This window comes from Haliotis rubra, unplaced genomic scaffold (genome assembly GCF_003918875.1).
Source record: "Haliotis rubra isolate DU_JTF1 unplaced genomic scaffold, ASM391887v1 Scf273, whole genome shotgun sequence".
NCBI classification, from domain to species: Eukaryota; Metazoa; Mollusca; class Gastropoda; order Lepetellida; family Haliotidae; genus Haliotis; species Haliotis rubra.
The window spans coordinates 76,425-93,627 of NW_025766814.1; the positions used below are offsets into that span (position 1 = coordinate 76,425).

A 17,203-nucleotide genomic window follows, 5' to 3' on the forward strand; every position below is an offset into this window, starting at 1 on the left:
AAATATGGCTCAGAACTGTAGATGTAGAATTGAGTTTTACAAATTCCCAGGTAATATTTGGGATTAAAGGAAAGCATAACTATGCACTAAATGCAATAATATTTTAGTCAAGAATGTCATATACAACGGTTTCATTCCAAATACTTCATACATCAAGAGACAAATCATACAATATTATAATACCACAAAAAATGTACACATGTCAACCTGTATGTATACCTGAAAAAAAGCGAAATCAGAAAAAAAGGATGGAGTCTTTGCAAGGAAATAAACATATGGTTTATAATGGGATGTGTGTTCATTATGACACAAATCATGGACAATTAAAGAGATGGGCCTTAAAAATGACATAAATTGATGACAATTATAAAAGAAGACCTTTCCATAACATATTTGTCAAAGAGATGGTCCCAACAAATGCATTTGCTACTTAACTTACATTTTTGTATTACAAAAGGAACTTGTTTTCATTATAAAAAGAATGCTTCCTTGAATGCATATATAAAGATTATGACCAAAATTTCTATCCTTTTTTCTCAACTTCTACACATATTAAATCCTAAGAAACCTGACATGACAAAAAATGTAAGAACAAAGGTTATCTCCCTTGAATTGACATTGTCTCCCTTGTCTTCGCCATGACATAAATAGTTAACATTAACACAGGTTATAAACATATCATTGATAATGGGATGGACCTACACAATGACACAAATGGTTGACAAATAACAAGATTGGACTTCACAATGATATACATGGTTGACAACTGAATAGTGGATATTTTCAATAACATAATTTATTTACAATGAAATGTCTGACAATGGGATGGTCCAAATAGACATGTTTGCTATTTTACTTTAATTCTTGTGCTACAAATGAAAGTGGTTCTCATAATAAAATGAATGCTGCTTTGACTGCATATATGAACATTATAACCAATATTTTCTTGCTTGTTTATTTGTCCACTTTAATGCATCTCTTAAATCTTAAGAAACCTGACATGACAACACAGGGTGTTGTAAGAGTAAGGCTTATCTCCCTTTAAAGGGCATGGTTATAACTCAATGATTTATGCAAAATATGCATGATGAAAGTTTTGAATATTTACTATATTGTGACACACATGTGAGAGAGAAAGAACATGAACTACAAACATTCTGATCCAGAGTCAGATATCTTGTGGAGAGAGGTTAGCAATGTGTGTAATGCCAACACAAACTACTCGATCAGCAACGTGTGGGCTAACAACATGTTCTGCTACACATCTCACCAACAAACACCTTGCAGACATACTCAAAGAGGTCACTCCATCAGCAAGGTGTGGGCAACTGCAGCTTCTTTCTTCTACATGCCTTGAATACCCCACTGTTACATCATTGTCTGAATTCAAGGGTTGGATCTAACATATAGTAATCCAGGAGTGATGACAGTAATGTGCAAAATGAAACATAGAGGCAGATGGAAAATCCATATCTGCATGGAAAGTACCATTATATTGGCATTTCTATGATGTCATTTCAAGGTTGTATTAACGTAACTTCTGGTTGTGATGATGTCCCTTCTGTTTCTCTTGGTTTCTTTCTCAACCCCTTTTTGCCAGAAACATAGACTGGTTATTTAGTGGGTAACTGTAGCCTGTGGGGCTACCAAAGGCCCCATGGGAAATAGCCCATCCAAATCTGGGTATATATCATACAGGTCAAACTTCATGCACATTTTGTGGGACCTCCACTGGGAGATGGCAATGACTTATTCAAACAACAGTGAATTCCATGATGCTAAGATGTTTTGATAACACCTGTATCTTGAGAGCTGCTCCATATGGGTGAAGGTAGTCCTGCAAGATGGGAGCTTTTCTTGCTGGTGGTTTCCAGCCAGCCCAAATGGTTAACTTCATTATAATATATCTACACATCTTATATGGTGCTGACATCCTCTAGACTGTAAGGATGTTGTAATTGTTTTGTTACCATGTAATATAACAATATTGTTTTACGTCTACAGTCAAAGTTCACTGGGGGTTTTGTGGCCAGTGTGAAGGTGTTCTCTGTCAACTTAATGCTTCAAGACATCTGCACATATCAACTTCTGTTCTTTGCACTAACAGAGACCCAACAATGCCTTCAAAGTATCTTGCAGATCCAAATCATAACCATGATGGCAATACAAAATGATTGTCACTGTCCCATAACCTCTTCAGCTAATGGGATGCATAGGGGAACCATCAATGAGATCAGGAAATCCAGACATGTCATAGGGAAGCAACTCTACAAATATATTTCACTTCTTTTACAAGGGTCTTCCTCTCATGTAGAACTTAAGAGCATGTTCTAATAGCAACAGGTTTTTTACACAATGCCATCGATGCATATTTGTTTTGATAAGATATAAAATCCAATGTTATATAGACTTTGCAGTTAAGTTCTTTTGATCAGTTATGAGTTATGATTGGTTACATTTGCTTCCTAAATATTGCAACTATTGCCATGGCCTACAACAATTATGGCTGGACTAAAACTGACAATATGAACGAATAAATGTGACAGGATGTTTTCTACCAGTGACCTTCTCTTGACATGTCAGTTGAAGCAATTTAGGCTCTGCAGATTTCATGCTTTCTTGAGAAGATATTTTAATTATGAAAATTTAATTTCCCTTATACCTTTAATTGTCCTTGCTTCAAATCACAATGAAGACAAACAAGTCCTGCACCTTCAGAGCAATAAGCTTTTAGAAACTCTTTGGAAAACTTAAATCCAAGATCACAACAAGGTAATAAAAGAAAAACACACAAGTGCAGGCATTATCACCCAGTCTATCTTTTACCTTAAACATTTAGTCACCTGATCAGATATCAGCTGTCCTTGACCTATATTTGGCTATAAAGAGAATCACTTAAAGATATCATCATACATTGATGCAGGATCATAAACACACACATCTCTCATCAACAATGGGCACAAAGATAACTGTCTTACTATTGCTAGCTTTAACAATGACAACAGATGGACATTCAGGAAGGAAGACTGAGACTCGCTACGACCCAACATGGGAGTCCCTAGATTCCAGGCCATTACCAACATGGTACGATGAAGCCAAAATTGGAGTCTTTGTGTCATGGGGAGTCTTTTCAGTTCCAAGTTTTGGAAATGAGTGGTTTTGGCAACGATGGCAAGGGGACAAAAATCCAGCATATGTGCAGTACATGAAGGACAACTATAAACCTGACTTCACCTATGCTGACTTCGCAAGTGACTTCACGGAGTTCTACGATGCTGAAGCTTGGGCTGAATTGTTTGCTGCTTCTGGGGCTAAGTATGTTGACATTTATTTACTGAGCGAGTGAGTGAGGGGGTGAATGAGTGAAAGGGTAGGTGAATGGGTGAATGAGTGAGTGAGGGAGAAACTTAGTGGGTGAAAGAGTGAAAAAAATGAAAGGGTAAGTGAAAAAGTGAGTGAAGAGTGAAAGAACGAAAGAGTGAGTGAGTGGTGCCACTTGTTCTAACAATCCTAGGGAAAATATACATTCAGCTGTGGTGATAACAAACCTAAAGGGACCACAAATGTTAAAGTTCTGTCGGAAATATGAAAAACTGTTTTTAGGCTGTTACTCTGTATCCCTAAAATTTACACAACTTCAAGTAGCATATGTTGAAATGACCCACATCGGCCTAACTGGGTGTTCAGTGGGATGTGTAATAGGATATCTAGAAATGCATGTCTAATTGTAAAATTGGGCAAAACTTAGAAAAAATACAAATAGCTGCTGAAAACAATAGATCAGACTATAGATGGCAATTAGGTCGCTCAGCCAGGTATGACGACGGACCGTTGACTCACCTGGCATGAAATGCATGTGCTGCCTACAGGCACAAAGGGTCATCTCAAAGATATTTTATGCTTTTTTCATGTGTATTGAATATGTCTCATCTATTGATTATCATCTTATGTGTCTTTCATAACGCTTATGTTGAGATATGTAAAACAATATGATCCTCACAGAAAAGCTAAAATCAACTATCGCATTAAATGTCTCAAAATATATAGGTGGCAAGACCACCCCAAGATCGACAGGACTGGATATTATTTGTTATTGTTAAGACATGCCCTTTACTTCCACCAGTTTAATTTCTCAAAAGGATTATCTTATCTTAGCTGATATCTCAATTCCCCAGTACGACCCAAACCACCATCTGTGACACTTGTCCTGGTTTTGCTTTTGAGACGACCCCTCCTACCTGTTTCTTTTTACAGTGATAGCGAGGCTCCATGGTAGCTACATCCTTAATAGTTTCAGTATTAAAGTCAGCTATCGTTTATAATGAAGCTAAGTCTAGTTTCAAAATAGGCATTTAAAAAGTGTCCTTTGAAATACAGTACCATCACACATTAATTTGCATAAAGCCATGGTCTGTCCTAAATAAATCGCTTTGGACTTAGAAAAAACCCGCATTGCTCATTTCTGCACTAATCTCTCCTCAGTAAAGTCCTTTTTTTTACGTTTCCTATCTCCCTACCACTGAGACTGTAGTTAGGCCGAACTTAGTTTAACAGATATTTCACACGTTCACATATTAACTTCATAAACTGTAGACATAAATGTGAAAAAACAGTTTTTTTGTATTTCCGACAGTATTTTAGTTATTATCACCATGGTTCATCTACCCATTTCAGTTGATATACACAGCAAGTGGCTGTCACCTCAGTTCATGTTGTTTTCAGATACACAGTCTTTATAACTAAACATCATGGAGGGTTTTGTAACTGGCCGACTAATGTCAGTTTTAACTGGAACTCAATGATGGTTGGTCCCAAGAGAGATATTGTTGGTAATTATATGTTAAGACTTATTTTATTCTCAAGACAATATTTGTTCATTGTTCACAATTTATTAATTGCAGTTTCTAAAAAACATTCAAACCACATTTTCCAATGCAAGTCATAAGTTCTCCCCTAATTTTCTAAAATACAATTTCTCAGTTTTGTATGAAGAAACTTTCCCTGCTCCTGCAATTTCTGGAAAACAGAATAAAAACAGTTCAATCAATTTGGAAAGAAACCTGGGGACTTCTAGCTTCATGTTTTTGTAATTTCTCTCATTTCAACATTGTATGAGGTGCAATGTTATCAACAGGTGAGATGGCGCAAGCACTGAGGTCAAAGACAGATATTCACCTTGGCCTCTACCACTCTATGTTTGAGTGGTTCCACCCTCTGTATGTACAGGACAAGGCCAACAACTTCACCACCACCAAGTTTGCTGAGGTCAGCTTAACTAAATACATTTGAGAGGGTGTGTCATTGGAGTGTGTTTTTGATAAGCAACATGGTGTGGGTAAGTATTTGCAGGCATGAGGATACCTAAAGTAGGTTTCACATATCAAATCAACACTTCTGCATGCAAACAGTTAACACCTTGCTGCCAAAATAGTTAAATTTGGGTTGGTAAGCCAATACTGAGAGATTCAATTAATTTGTAGGTGAGCTGGTGTTTGACGCTAAATGGGTTTGTCTGTTTTGTTTTGGTTGTTTTTGGTTTTTTGCTTAGCACCGCACTCAGCAGTATTCCATCTATCTGCATGGTCATAAATAATCGAGTCTGGACCAGTGATTGACATCATGAGCAACGAAGTCAGTGAGTCTCATCATCCAATCCAATTAGTCGCTTCTTGCTGTAAACTAATTGAATCCCAGATCCTCATGGTTGTGGGTTGGTCTGTGTGTGATTTTGGCTGATGATTCTCACAGGTTGGTGAGAAATTGGTGAGTAGGTTGGTGAGAGCTGAGTGAGACGGTGCATTTGTACGTTAGCTCACTTAATCAGTGTTGGGTAAAACATGTAAACTTCGTTTCAGTTATAATCCAACAGGGGTGGTGGGGTAGCAAAGTGGTTAAAGTGTTCACTTGTCATGTTGAAGGCCTGGGTTTGATTCCCCACATGGGTAAAATGAGTGAACTTCATTTCAGTTGTAATCCACCATGATATTGCCAGTGGTAACAATCCAAATTGGCTCCTTGAGGTAATGTAAAGTTTGCCTCCCTAAAGGCTGTAGTACATACCAGATATCTTTCTGTTATCATGTTACGGATTAGTCGCAATGGCATTCTGAGCATTCTAATCCTTCGAGGAAACACAACAAAATCTACAAATCATATGATCATGTAAAGCTAATCTGGGGTAATTCAACCTATTGTCAAGGTGAGCCACAACACTGTGATATCATGAAACATAAAAATCAAATATATTTCAGCAAAAGACTATTCCTGAGCTGTATGAACTTGTGAACACCTACAAGCCCGACCTATTGTGGTCTGATGGAGACTGGGAGGCCCCAGACACTTACTGGGGTTCCAAGGAGTTCCTAGCCTGGCTGTACAATGACAGGTATGAATGTACAATAAGGTCAGACCAATTTCATTTCTTGTTTTACAGATCCGCCGGTCATATTTTTTCAAGAATAAGAACAAAAATTAAAATTTACTTTCTCCCGCTCAAAAAATAATATCCTAATGTTTTTAGTGGCCGAAGTTTAGACCAGGGAAGAAATGGCCTGCTACACTGGTACAGATCATAGTCTAAAGTCTTATCACAAATGACTGGATTTCAAGACAGCACTTCCCGTCACAGCAACATGTACTTGTCTTTGTGTCCAATGGCTAAAACATCATTTTCTGAATGTTTGTTTTTCACAGCCCAGTGCAAGGGTATGGCTGTTGTCAATGACAGATGGGGAAAAGAAGACAAATGTCATCACGGGGGCTACCTGACATGCACAGACAGGTACAATCCAGGTAACATGTTCATTGTTGTTAAACATTGAAAACTCAAACTTTGAAAAGAAGCTTAAATTGCAGTCCCAAAATATCACTGTATATACATAATGATGAATACACTTAACAAGATCTGGGAAATATTTTATCGAATCACCTTAATTATAGAAATATTCTCAACACTGATAATCAAATGCAGTTGCAATCAAAGAATGCACAGACAATGAAGTTGTGACAATACATATGATATTTTTACCTGTCAAAGGAGTACTTCAGCCAAGGAAGTGGGAGGGTGGATTGACAATTGACAAGAAATCATGGGGATTCCGTCGAGAGGCTGTCTTGGAAGATTATTTGACCATGGATGAGATTATAACACGGCTTGTTCAAGTTGTCAGGTGTGTACTTACATAATCATACATCAACCAGTCAGTGAGTTTGGGACAGTTTTTCTTATCGTTTCTGGCAGACCTGACAGATGCAACCCTGGACATTTAATTCTGGCAGCTAGGAAGAAAAGGAAACATGTGTCTCAAATAAATATGGACATAACAATTATAAAAAATCTCAAATAATGCTCCAGGCTAATATACTGAGTCAAAAAAGAAACTTCACATTCTTTCTTCAGGGCACTAAAAAAGAACAAGAGATGGTAAGATGGTTAAATTGTTATTATTTCATTGCTGAGATCTGTGTGATGTACTCGATACACTGACAGTGCCATAATCAGTTCCAGTAGGCTACACCACCGTTCCAAAACATGGGTATACAGAATGTCAAGTCACAAGAATAAAATTGAGAAATTTCTCAGTTCAATATCGTGTATGGCTGCCCCACGCATTAACCACTGCCAAACACCGTCTCCTCATCAACTGCCTGATGCTTGTGAACACGTGGTTGGGGATTCTGCACCAGTGCTCTTGCAAGGCAGCGCCAAGTTCCTGCAAATTCTGAGGTTGGTTCCTAAGACCACGAAGCCTTCTCCCAAGTGCATCCCAAACATGCTCTATTAGATTAAGGTCAGGGGACCTCGATGGCCAGTCCATGACGTTGATTCCAGCGTTTTGAAGGAAATTTAGTGTCAACATCGCGGTACGAGGCCGAGCATTATCATGCTGGAACTGTAGACCTGGGCCATGAGCCGCCATGAAAGGAACGAGTTCAGGGGTGAGCACCTGGTCACGGTAAGCAGCAGCTGTGAGGTTTCCACGGATGTCCAGAAGTCGGGAACGGTTGTTCCCACAGAAAGGACCCCACACCATGCAACTTCCGCCCCCGAATCTGTCGACTTCCTGTACACAACATTGGGCATACCGTTCATGACATCGTCTCCTGACTCTATGCCTGCCGTCCGCGAATCTGAGGGTAAACCTGGATTCATCGATAAAGACGACTCGATTCCAGTCTCTCTGGGTCCATAGGAGGTGACGTTGGGCCCACAGCAGATGTTGACGTTGATGAAACGGTGTCAATATTGGCCCACGATATGGACGTCAAGAATGGAGATTGGCAGCCCACAACCAATTTCGAATGGTCTGTGAGGAGAGTCGACCTCTCAACATCTCAGCCCTGGTACATGAAGCCAGCAGAAATCCATCACGGAGGTGACAGAGGACGATTTGACGGTCTTCTGCTCGTGACGTTACACGTGGACGACCCGACCTTGGGCGATCAGAAGTGGTGCCAGTTTGTTGTAGACGACCTCGCAAGTCATACACAGTGCGAAGGCTGCATCCCATTGCTCTTGCGACGTCAATTACTGATCTTCCCGCTTGCAACATGCCAACGGCACGTTCACGTTGCACATTTGACAATCGTGGCATTTCAAGTACCGTTAGAACTGTGGTTTAAAAGTATTATTTTCAATTCTTGAGGCCAATGCAAACACGTGCATATGAAGAAAACTTCGATGCGAAGATCACGTGATCGACTGCACGTGCAAAACCTGATTTGGCACAAACGCCATTTGCACGATGAATGGATGGGTTTGAGTGCGTTTTGCTAATGTTTTTCTAGAGTCGAAAGATAGGGATCCAATTTCGGATACATAGATGTATCATCAGAGAAAAATTATTCATTATTTTTAAAATTACATTTTGTGAAGTTTCTTTTTTGACTCAGTATATTTTCAAGGTTGACATTTATCATTTCAGCTGTGGAGGGAACCTGGTTATCAATGTCAGTCCAACCAAATATGGCATGATTAGCCCCATCTATGAGGAGAGACTGCGACAGATGGGAGACTGGCTGAAGGTGAATGGAGAGGCCATCTACTCCTCCAAACCTTGGGTGGCACAGAATGACACAGTCACACCAGGAGTGTGGTAGGTACTTTATATATTACACACCTTGGGTGGCACAGAATGACACAGTCACACCAGGAGTTTGGTTGGTACTTCATATATCCCAAACCTTGGGTGGCACACAATGACACAGTCACACCAGGAGTTTGGTAGGTACTTTATATATTCCACACTTTTGGTGGCCCAGAATGACAGTCACACCAGGAGTTTGGTGGGTACTTTATATATTCCAAACCTTGACTGGCACAGAATGACACAGTCACACCAGGAGTTCGGTAGGTTCTTTATATATTCCACACCTTGACTGGCTCAGAATGACACAGTCACACCAGGAGTTTGGTGGGTACTTTATGTATTCCACACCTTCACTGGCACACAATGACACAGTCATACAAGGAGTTCGGTAGGTACTTTATATATTCCACACCTTCACTGGCACAGAATGGCACAGTCACACCAGGAGTTTGGTAGGTTCTTTATATATTCCACACCTTGACTGGCTCAGAATGACACAGTCACACCAGGAGTTTGGTAGGTACTTTATATATCCCACACCTTGACTGGCACAGAATGACACAGTCAGACCAGGAGTTTGGTAGGTTCTTTATATATTCCACACCTTGACTGGCTCAGAATGACACAGTCACACCAGGAGTTTGGTAGGTTCTCTATATATTCCACACCTTGACTGGCTCAGAATGACACAGTCACACCAGGAGTTGGGTTGGTACTTCATATATTCCACACCTTAAAGTTATTTTTTGCTTTCGTTGCACAGAATGACAGAACCATACTCAGAGTTACTTAATGCCATGAAGTCAAAATATTTCTCTTTCAACAAATGAGTAATCTTAATAAGTGCTTTATAATAATCCTGAAGATTTAAAATTAAAGAAATATTAAAGATCTCATTAATTGCAAACACAACAATGAAGAAATGGTAACTGCCTAGTAACATTACTTTTGTTTGCTCTCGGCCACAAGGTCTCTGAGATCAAAAGTAACTTATGTGGAGTACACAAGTGCTCCGACATTTTTCCATTTACAGACATACGTCAGATTCAGCAGTCTTGTAAACTACACTGTGTGATCTCTCTTCAGGTACACACAGAAAGGGGGGACGGTGTACGCCATTGTGCTCAACTGGCCACAACCAGGTCAACTCATCCTTGGATCAGCTTTGCCAAAAACTGGAATGAAAGTCAGCCTTCTTGGCTACACTGAAGGCTCCTTCTCCTGGCAGAATGCTTCACCCAAAGGAATCAGCATTACAATCCCTCCCATCCCTGTCAACCAGATGCCATGTCAGTGGGCATGGGTCTTCGCAATGACATAAACGGTTAAGATCAGAAAAATATGGTTGACAATGGGATGGTTGACAAATGGTTGACAAATGAGGTGGGCCTTCACAATGATATACATGTTGACAATTGAATAGTGGACCTTTTCAATAACATAATTTGTTGACAATGACATGTCCAGTTAATGGGATGAATCTTCAAAATGAAATGGCTGATAATGGGATGTACCAAATGGACATGTTTAAATTTGCTATTTAACTTAAATTCATGAGCTTCAAATGTTGTTGTTTTCATAATAAAGTTAATGCTGCTTGTACTGCATATATGAACATTATAACCAATATTTTCTTGCTTGTTTTTTTGTCCAACTTAATACATCTCTTAAATCTTAAGAAACATGACATGACAACACAGGGTGTATGTATGTATGTATATTAGGTTTTAGGGCGACCTTGGGCCTTAAAAGGCCTATATGCGCCCAACACTTAACAAACTGTTATATTTTTGTTCAGTTAAATAACATCGTACTTACCCGTTTTAACGAGGAAGGCTAAAACAGCTCTTTGTATGCAACCATACATTAAATTATCGCCAAGTATTGCGTTCATTGAAAAAGTATTTTGGGGTTTGTTAAGCACAGTTTCTTTAAGAGCCTTACGTGGGTTTTCATGAGCTGGACATTCAATGAGGAAGTGCTGAACTGTTTCTGGGCAGTGTAAGTTACAGCTTTCACACAGAGGAGATAAGTCTTTATCTAAAATACTTCTATATGCCTTTAATCCACAATGTCCCAGCCTGAGAGCGAGTTAAAACAACTTCATCTCTGCGACACCACCGAATAACTTAATTTTAAAATGTTTGTTTACTACAGGATAAGTAGAGTACATGTGTCTACCTGTAGTTTCATTATCCCATTTATTTTGCCAAGATGCATTTATTGAAGATGAAATGACAAACCAGTAATCTCTTGGAATGGGCTTAATTGAATGAATATCTGGCTGTGGTCTGTTGCAAGCTATCTTAGCAATTGTGTCAACTACTTCGTTTCCAGCTACACCAACATGTGCAGGAATCCAAACAATATCACAGCTGATGTACATGGAGTTTAAAACAGTATCAAGATACAAGATGTCGTATAGTATGTCACTGCGTGGACCTTGTACACCTGATTGAATTGCTTGTACAGCTGACAACAAATCAGTAAAAATTATTGCTTCGTGTTCATTATCTTTTACCCATTTTAAAGCTTGAAGTATGGATGTCAGTTCTGCTGCAAATACTGACAGATGATCAGTCAATCTAAATCTTTTGGATAAACCAATATCGGGAATATAGAAAGCTCCACCAACATGACCGGTTCTGGGATCCTTTGAAGCATCAGTGTAAATAGGAGTAAAATTGCTATATTTGGTGTGAATGTAATCTTGGGTGAAGATTTTAATAACACTTGGTGACATTTGTTTGTTTACAAGCTCCGATAAATCCTGTGAAATCGAAGGTTGTGTTAAAGTCCATGGAACCGTTTTCGGGAGAGATCGAGCAGCATTCAACTGATGATTGTTTAACTTGTACTGTAATGCAATTTGTTGTACAAGTAATCCAAACGGTGGTTTTCCATGATTCCAATCACACATGACATATTCCACGCAATCACACAATATATCAGTTGCTGGTTGATACCTAGAGGAAGCTTTCAAGGATAAATAGTACTTAAGGGCAACTTTAAGACGATGATATTGCAAAGGAGGTTCTGAGCATTCCACCTGCAGGGCAGAAACTGGAGTAGTAGGAAAAGCACCAGTGCATATCCGAAGAGCTTTGGCTTGAATACGATCAAGTTTAGCCAAATGACATTTTGCAGCATTCATAAAAACTTGACAGCCATATTCTAATCTAGACAAAATTAGTGCTTTGTACAACAGAAGCAAGGATGATTTATCAGCACCCCACTTTGTGGCGAGACACGCTTTTCAGTAAATTGAGAGCTTTAGTACATTTTGATGAAATGTAGTTGATGTGGTTTGACCAAGTGAGTTTTTGATCAAAGATTACACCCAAAAATTTAAATTCAGAAACAAATTTTATGTCCTGACCACCAATGTAGCTTCAGATTTGGAGGAACTTTTTTACGTCTTGTGAAGAACATAGCAACTGATTTAGAAGATGAAACCTTGAACCCCCACTTTGAACACCAAACATCTATAGAATTTAGAGCTAATTGGATAGATTTATGAACAAACTCAATGTTTCCAAAGCGCCTCCAACAAGCACCCGTCATCTGCAAATTGTGATGCATCAATGTTTTAAAGGAAGTTCAGAAAAGAAATCATTGATCATTATATTAAAGAGCAAAGGGCTTATAACACTGCCCTGTGGAGTGCCATTTACAATAATTAGCATGTCAGACACGTTTTGCCCAATCTGAACTTGTATGGTTCGATCAGTTAGGAAGGACTTTATCCACTGTAGCATGCACGTCCTTTACCCCAAAGCGTTGCAGTTTAAATAAAAGTCCATTTCTCCATAGCATATCATATGCCTTTTCAATGTCTAAAATACACACAGCATATACTCTTGGTTTCCTAGTGCTTTTGTGCTTCATTTTGTAGTCGAACTAGGTGATCTATGCAAGAACGAGTTTTTCCTAAACCCACACTGTAGCCTCGTTAATAATTCATTTGATTCTAAGTAGAAACTCAAACGATTTGTGACCAACCTTTCCATGATTTTACACAGGTTAGACGTTAAGCTATTGGTCTGTATGAAACAGGGTGAGATGGATCTTTACCAGGTTTGGGAACAGGGATAACAACAGCGTGTCTCCAGCTTTTGGGTAACTTCCCAGATATCCAGCTTTGATTTATGATATTAAGTATGACTTCTAGAGCTGAATCTGGCATATGTTTAAAGTGTTTGTAACACAATTCATCGGCACCAGGAGATGTATTCTTGCCCTTTGATATTGCCGATTTTAATTCTCCCAGGTGGAAGGATAAATCATATTCAGGAAAAGGTTGTAATAAAGAATCTGAAATTATTGGAATAATCTCATTCTCCAAATTTGTGATTTCGCTTTTTAAATTTTGTTGAAAAGTTTTCATAGCTGCTAACAGCCTCAAACTGATCTGCTAAAAGATTTGCTTTCTCTTCACGGAAATAGCTTTGATCCAAAACAGGAATAGGGGATCTATTACGGTTCCCACTAATCCTTTTACCTTGACCCAAATTGAAGATAAGGAAGTATGCCTGTTTATTGAAGATATGTAAGAACGCCAACTGCTGCGTTTTAATGATCGTACAAGACGTTGGAATTCAGCCCGTTTTTTCCGAAAGTCGTCTAAATCAACCGGTAAGGATGTCCTGCGAAGTCGGTTATAAGCCTTTTGCCGAGCTTTATCGGCTTTGTCACAATCCTTATTCCACCAATACTGAAAATTTCGAGTAGTGGGCTTTCCGGAAGTTTTACCAATAGCTTTTTCTGAGATTTTAGTCAGAGATAAAGTTAGATTACAAGTTGAACTTTCAATGTCATCTGTAAGCAGATCACAGGAACACGTCACAATTTAATTCTGGACTCACAAAAGTCCAGAAACTCTCTGCACTGTGGGCACTTTCTGACAAGGGATTTGACCAAATTAAACATGCAGTGGTTATGAATATATGCCAAGGATGAAAAAATGAAAAAAAATTCTTTCGAAAACTTTAAATTTAAACTCGCTCGCCCATGGGCAGGCCCATGGGCGAACAGTGGCCCATGGGCGAGAATGTTTAATTTCGATCAGAATTCATGTTTTGGAGGTTGTAAATGAATGAGTGTATGTTTGTAAGCATCATCAAACAAATTTCAACTCATTTTGACTTAATTCGACTAATTTAGAGCGATATTAAAAAAATCTCAAGCCCATGGCGAAAAATAATATTGGCCCGCATGAGAATATTGACTTTTACTCAAAATATATGTTTTTCCATGTTTTGGAGGTTGTAAATGAATGATTGTATGTTTATAAGTACCATGAAACAAAATTCAACTCATATTGACTTAATTCGACTAACTTAAAACGATATTAAAAATCTAAGCCCATGGGCTGAAAAATAGGTTGGCCCATGGGCTTAGAATATTTACTTTTACTCAAAATATATGTTTTCCCATGTTTTTGAGGTTGTAAATGAATGAGTGTATGTTTATAAGTATCATGACACAAATTTCAACTCATTTTAACTTAATTTGACTAACTTAGAGCGATATTAAAAATCTAAAGCCATGGGCAAAACACATTTTGGCCCATGAGAATATTAACTTTTAACCAAATACATGATTTTCCATGTTTTGGAGGTTGTAAATGAATGAGTGTATGTTTATAAGTACCTTGAAACAAAAATTCAACTCATATTGACTTAATTCGACTAACTTAATTAGATGGATGCTAAAAATCTCGCCCATGTATGAACACATTTTGGCCCATGGGCGAGAATATTGACTTTTACTCAAATACATGATTTTCCATGTTTTGAGGTTGTAAATGAATGAGTGTATGTTTATAAGTACCATGAAACAAAATTCAACTCACATTGACTTAATTCGACTAACATAGAGCGATATTACAAAATCTAGCCCATGGGCGAAAAATAGGTTGGCCCATGGGCTGCAGAATATTGACTTTACTCAAAATACATGATTTTCCATGTTTTGGAGGTTGTAAATGAATGAGTGTATGTTTATAAGTATCATGAAACAAAATTCAACTCACATTGACTTAATTCGACTAACTTAGAACGATATTAAAAATCTCGCCCATGGCTTAAACACATTTTGGCCCATGGGAGAGAATATTGACTTTTACTCAAAATACGTGATTTTCCATGTTTTGGAGGTTGTAAATGAATGAGTGTATGTTTATAAGTACCTTGAAACAAATTTCAACTCATTTTGACTCCATTTGACTAACTTAGAGCGATGTTAAAAAATCTCGCCCATGGGCGAAACACATTTTGGCCCATGGGCGAGAATATTGGCTTTTACTAAAATACATGATTTTCCATGTTTTGGAGGTTGTAAATGAATGAGTGTATGTTTATAAGTACCATGAAACAAAATTCAACTCATATTGACTTAATTCGACTAACTTAGATGGAAGTATAAAATCTAAGCCCATGGGCTTAAAAAATAGGTTGGCCCATTGGCGAGAATATTTACTTTTATTCAAAGTATATGTTTTCCATGTTTTGGAGGTTGTAAATGAATGAGTGTATGTTTATAAGTATCATGAAACAAAAGTCAACTCATATTGACTTAATTTGACTAACTTAGAGCGATATTAAAAATCTCTACCATGGGCTTAAAAGAGGTTGGCCCATGGCGAGAATGTATAATTTCGATCAGAAGTCATGTTTGGGATGTTGTAAATGAATGAGTGTATGTTTAAAAGCATGATGACACAAATTTCAACTCATTTTGACTTAATTTGACTAACTTAGAGAGACATTAAAAATCTGGATTATTTTACGGTAACATGGATTAGCTAATAGCGAATTGCCGGAGACCCACTTTCACACCGATCACTCAACCATACCCATTGCCGGGTTGAGCCAAACCATTTTCAACTCTTGTTCTCTTAAAAGTGGCTTTCCCGGACTATAGCTATCAGCACACCCCAATCCGACCATCTGTCATTAATTACCTGTCATGAGCTATCAGTTGTATTGAAAGCTCTCGCCTATTGTTTCATTACTTAATTGTTTCACGGATTGGTATGTAGTCACTCCAAATTCACCCATATGTGATTGACTGTCCCTCTCCGGACGTCAGCCCCACCTCTCAACCTAGCAATCTCGATCCACTTTCTGCTCACTATCAAGCCATCTACAACTTCACCTCTCTCTCCAACCACCTGTCTTCTCAGAGGTCCGCGCTCTATATTCCTTCATTTTTTCACATCAACTCTACCTCCCAACAACTACTGTCTCCTCCGAGGTCCAAGCGCCTACAGCCACCACCGACCCCCCGCCTCTCAAGTACCATCCATAACAAACTCCACGGTCAAGGCCGCCCATAGCCCCTCAATTACTACACTCGCTCAGCCTGCCTTGCCCCTCAATGCTCCCATACCACCCCTTCACCCCACCCACCCTAGAAGGGCTTACAAGGTCCTTTCATACGTTGGCGACTGTGCACAAATTTAGCCATCACTTAAAAACACAAGTATCCTACTATTATAAACCTGGTGTATCTAAATTTACTTCAAATGTTTTAGACATAATGCACCTCTCAAGAAGACAAAACTGTGAAACCCGTAAAGGTCCGGGTCAGAATTGGCCTTCAGTAACCCATGCTTATCGTAAAGGTGACTACCGGGATCGGGTGGTCAGGCTCGCTGGCTTGATTGATACATGTCATCGGTTCCCGATTGCGCCCCAACCCGCGGAAGATCCGGGTTAGAATTGATCTTCAGTAACCCATGCTTATCGTGAAGAGGCTTACTAACGGATCGGTGGGTCAGGCTCGCTGGCTTGGTTGACACATGTCATCGGGTTCCCACCATGCGCTGATCGATGTTCATGCTGTTGATCACTGGATTGTCTGGTCCAGGCTCGATTATTTACAGACCGCTGCCATATAGTTGGAATATTGCTGAGTGTGGCGTAAAACTAAACTGACTCATCCAACTGCTTAGATCGATGCTCAATTTGTTGATCACTGGATCGCCTGGTATAGACTCGATTATTTACAGACTGTCGCCATATAGCTGGAATATTGCTGAGTGCAGCCTAAAACTAAACTTACCGCCACTCACTCCAAACTGTGAAAATTAGGAACACCTCTAGCTACCA

General features: G+C 39.0%; 2 protein-coding genes and 1 long non-coding RNA gene across 3 annotated transcripts in view; all 3 read left to right on the plus strand.

The window, feature by feature from the left end:
* Window positions 1-17,203, plus strand: part of LOC124280755 (alpha-L-fucosidase-like) — a 116,857-nt gene that overhangs the window by 27,512 nt on the left and 72,142 nt on the right. The window contains exon 7 of the mRNA XM_046716734.1: window positions 8,925-9,095. Coding sequence (XP_046572690.1) covers window positions 8,925-9,095 — 171 coding nt within the window. The remainder of the gene's footprint in view (window positions 1-8,924; window positions 9,096-17,203) is intronic.
* LOC124280764 (tissue alpha-L-fucosidase-like) lies at window positions 2,915-7,169 on the plus strand. The gene is made up of 6 exons (XM_046716742.1): window positions 2,915-3,315; window positions 4,723-4,829; window positions 5,135-5,265; window positions 6,252-6,385; window positions 6,694-6,792; window positions 7,037-7,169. Exons 1-5 carry the CDS (start codon window positions 2,918-2,920, stop codon window positions 6,722-6,724), a joined length of 801 nt encoding a protein of 266 aa, XP_046572698.1. The 5' UTR covers window positions 2,915-2,917; the 3' UTR covers window positions 6,725-6,792; window positions 7,037-7,169.
* Window positions 9,119-10,708, plus strand: LOC124280767. The gene is made up of 2 exons (XR_006899764.1): window positions 9,119-9,159; window positions 10,176-10,708. It is a non-coding gene; the product is annotated as an uncharacterized LOC124280767 (long non-coding RNA).